General features: G+C 35.1%; 1 protein-coding gene across 1 annotated transcript; it reads left to right on the plus strand.

The window, feature by feature from the left end:
• Positions 1 to 217: 217 nt before the first annotated feature.
• LOC121224540 (protein MAINTENANCE OF MERISTEMS-like) lies at positions 218 to 2063 on the plus strand. The gene is made up of 3 exons (XM_041107993.1): positions 218 to 266; positions 1628 to 1692; positions 1800 to 2063. Exons 1-3 carry the CDS (start codon positions 218 to 220, stop codon positions 2061 to 2063), a joined length of 378 nt encoding a protein of 125 aa, XP_040963927.1.
• The last annotated feature ends 1221 nt before the right edge of the window (positions 2064 to 3284 follow it).

The raw sequence follows: 3284 nt of genomic DNA on the forward strand, positions 1-3284 counted from the left end.
TATTGAGTTGTATTCTTTTCAAAATTGTTGTTGTATGACGGGGTTTTTACAATAATATTATAAAAAAATAAAAATTTACCAAAATATTACAACTTTTTTTTATTTACCAAAACATATAAACTTTTTTTATTTACCAAAATATATCAAATAAAACTAAAAAAAAAAACAAAACCTGCAAAAAAAATAAGACTGATGTGACAATTTACTGGTCACGCCAATGGTATTGGCGGCACCAAAGGTGCCAAAACCATTGGCGGCACCAGTTGGTATTATGGGGGGGTCGGTGGTGGGGCCAGAAGGAGGGAAAGAAAGAAAGAAAGGAGAGGAAAGAAAGAAAAGGAAAGGAGAAGAAAAGGAGAAGAGAAGAAAAAAGAAAGAAAGAAGGAAAGAAAGGGAAAGGAGAAGAGAAAAAAAAAGAAGAAGAAGAGGGAAGAAAGGAAAAAAAGGGAAAAAGGTAATTTTATTTATAAATTTGAATTTTTTTGTAATATTTGTGTTTTTAAAATTTATGTAATGTACATTATAGTTATTTTATTATTTTATTTAACATATATATTTTATGAAATATATTTAGAATGAAAAAAATAAGTTAAAGTACATTGTATGTTGATTAGGGAATTTTTTTATGAAATTTACTTATGAATTTGAAATTAAAATTTTAGGAAAATAGCATTATTTATCGAAAATAATAAAATGCGAAAAATGTACATGTAATAAATGTAAAACATAATAAATTGAAATAATGTAAAATTATAAAATAAAAAATTACGATTTTTTTTAAAATAATAATATGCGGATAAAAAAAATACGAATAAATGGCCGAAGTAAGACTGTATTAGTAAATGTTTTTAAAAAATTCAGAAATAATTTATAAAAATAATTGGAAAAAAATGTAGTGAAATAATATAAAATAATAAAATACAAAAAGAATATAGTTTTATTGAAAGTAATAAAAATCAGAAAAATAATAATACGACCAAAGGGCAGGGGAAAGGGTTTATTTTGGGTTATTTACCAAAATATTACAAAAAAAAACCAAAATATTATAAAGTTTTATTTTATTTACCAAAAGAATAGAGGAAAAAAAATGGTTATGGAGGGGAATAAAAAGGCAGTACTAATATGTGGGTACTTACTTTTTAATCCCTCCTTATTTATTAATAAATTTCAAACATTATGCACTGAAATAATGTAAAATTATAAAATACTAAGTTAATGATATTTTTTAAAGTAATAAAATACGGAGAAAAAAATACGAACAAATGGCAGAAGTAAGAGTGTATTACTAACTTTTTTAAAATTCAGAAACAATTAATACAAAATATTTCAAAGAAAATATACTGAAATAATTTAAAACAATAAAATAGGAGAATAATATATTTTTATTTAAAGTAAAAAAAATCGAGAAAATTATATGAGCAAAGGGCAGGGGTAAGGGTTAATTTTTTACAGCAAATTAATTTAAATAACACACTCGATTAATAAATTTCAAACATTATGCACTGAAAGAATGTAAAAATATAAAATTAGGAATTATGATATTTTTAAAGGAATAAAATGCGCAGAAAAAAATACGAATAAATGGCCGAAGTTAGATTTTTTTACTAACTTTTTTTTCAACTTGCAGGCATCGCAATGGCTGAATTGATTCGAAGCGGTATTAGACACATATCTGATGCGGCTAATAACGCGGTATGATTTATTATTTGTTAATCAGGAGTTCTATTTATTTAAAAAGGACATACGCAATATATAGAAATAAATTATGCAATCGTAATATTTTTTCTGTTATTTAACAGTATCAGGACTCGTTCCGAGTATTAAGGGGCCGCGTGAGTGTTTTAAAGATAGCTCCGGATGCACGATTTATGCCGTACCTGGAGCTAGCCGGATTTGGGTCAGTAGCATTGATCCGGTCCTCGGACTTGCGATTTGATTTATTATCCGCGCTAGTGGAGCGGTGGCGTCCGGAGACCCATACTTTCCATTTTCCGTGCGGGGAGTGCACGGTGACGTTGGAGGACGTTGGAGGACGTTGCAGTGCAGCTTGGGCTCCCAGTTGACGGGAGTCCCGTTACGGGACTATCTTCATTAACCGATCCGGCTGCAGCTTGCTATCAACTCTTAGGAGAGTCACCAGAGGACGGTGATAAATATTTTTCCGGCATAAAATTTACATAGCTAAAAGCCAAAATTTGTCGACTATTAGCGACCGCCAGTGAAGGTGAGTTGATGTGCGCTGCTCGAGCGTATATCATGCATTTGATAGGGGCACTACTCATGCCTGATGCAAACGGCGACAGTGTGCATTTGTCGTACTTACCTCTGCTTGCTGATTTGTCCACGGCTAGGTCGTACGGTTGGGGTTCGACCGTTCTAGCAACGCTATACAAGGAGCTCTGTCGGGCGACAGAGCCGAAAGTTAAAGACATCGGCGGATGCCTCATACTGTTGCAGTCATGGGCACTTTATCGGATGCCATTTTTGGCACGCGTTAGTCACCAACCATATCTATATCCACTGCCACTCAGGTGATAAAATAAAAATTGTCATTATTGTAGTCATAATATATTGAGTAATGTTACCAACCCTAAACCCTATACTATTTTTGGTAGGTGGACGACCCGTCCAGGCATCGGGAAGTCGTGTGCTGTCGCGATATACCACATGAGGATTGAACAGCATGCCCGGGAAAGGGTAAGTTTCTATTCTAATATTCATGAAATACATGGTATTTCTATATGTTACTCACATGTTATCGGTCTAACTTGTTACAATGTTGTTACTCATGCAGTTTATATGGATGCCGTACCGGAGGCCGGAGATTACAAATGTTGTACCCCCGTCCGCACTCGTTGATTCCCACACATGGTGCACAAACACACCAATTATAAATTTCAACGTCGTCGAGTGGTATCACGACGATCGGGTGCTTCGATAGTTTGGCTGCATCCAACCTATCCCGAATCCGCCGTGCCAGTTGGGGGAAGATCACGGCTTGACAAAGAGAGGAAGAGTTCAATTGGACTGGGGAATATATCACCAGAAATACGTCGCACTGTGATACGATCAATTGCGCCGAATTCCTCAGATGGTTATGGCTACCGACCTGTAGCCATCTCGACAGTATACAGAATGGTACCATAGTCGCGGGAAGCCGTATTTACTTGGAGCACAATCGACGATAATCCCCCCGTACGTTCAGCAAGTTGGGGGATCGGAAGCAGACGGCTCGATGGATCCGGATCTGACGACATTTTATCCTCCACAACAGGCAGAGCCCG

The sequence above is a fragment of the Gossypium hirsutum genome, chromosome D12 (genome assembly GCF_007990345.1).
Source record: "Gossypium hirsutum isolate 1008001.06 chromosome D12, Gossypium_hirsutum_v2.1, whole genome shotgun sequence".
Taxonomy (NCBI): Eukaryota; Viridiplantae; Streptophyta; class Magnoliopsida; order Malvales; family Malvaceae; genus Gossypium; species Gossypium hirsutum.

Coding starts and splice junctions, on each gene's coding strand:
- LOC121224540 (XM_041107993.1), top strand. CDS start 218: ATGGTATTGGCGGCACCAAAGGTGCCAAAACCATTGGCGGCACCAGTT. Junction 267..1,627: donor ACCATTGGCGGCACCAGTTG/GTATTATGGGGG, acceptor TTCAACTTGCAG/GCATCGCAATGGCTGAATTG. Junction 1,693..1,799: donor CTGATGCGGCTAATAACGCG/GTATGATTTATT, acceptor GTTATTTAACAG/TATCAGGACTCGTTCCGAGT.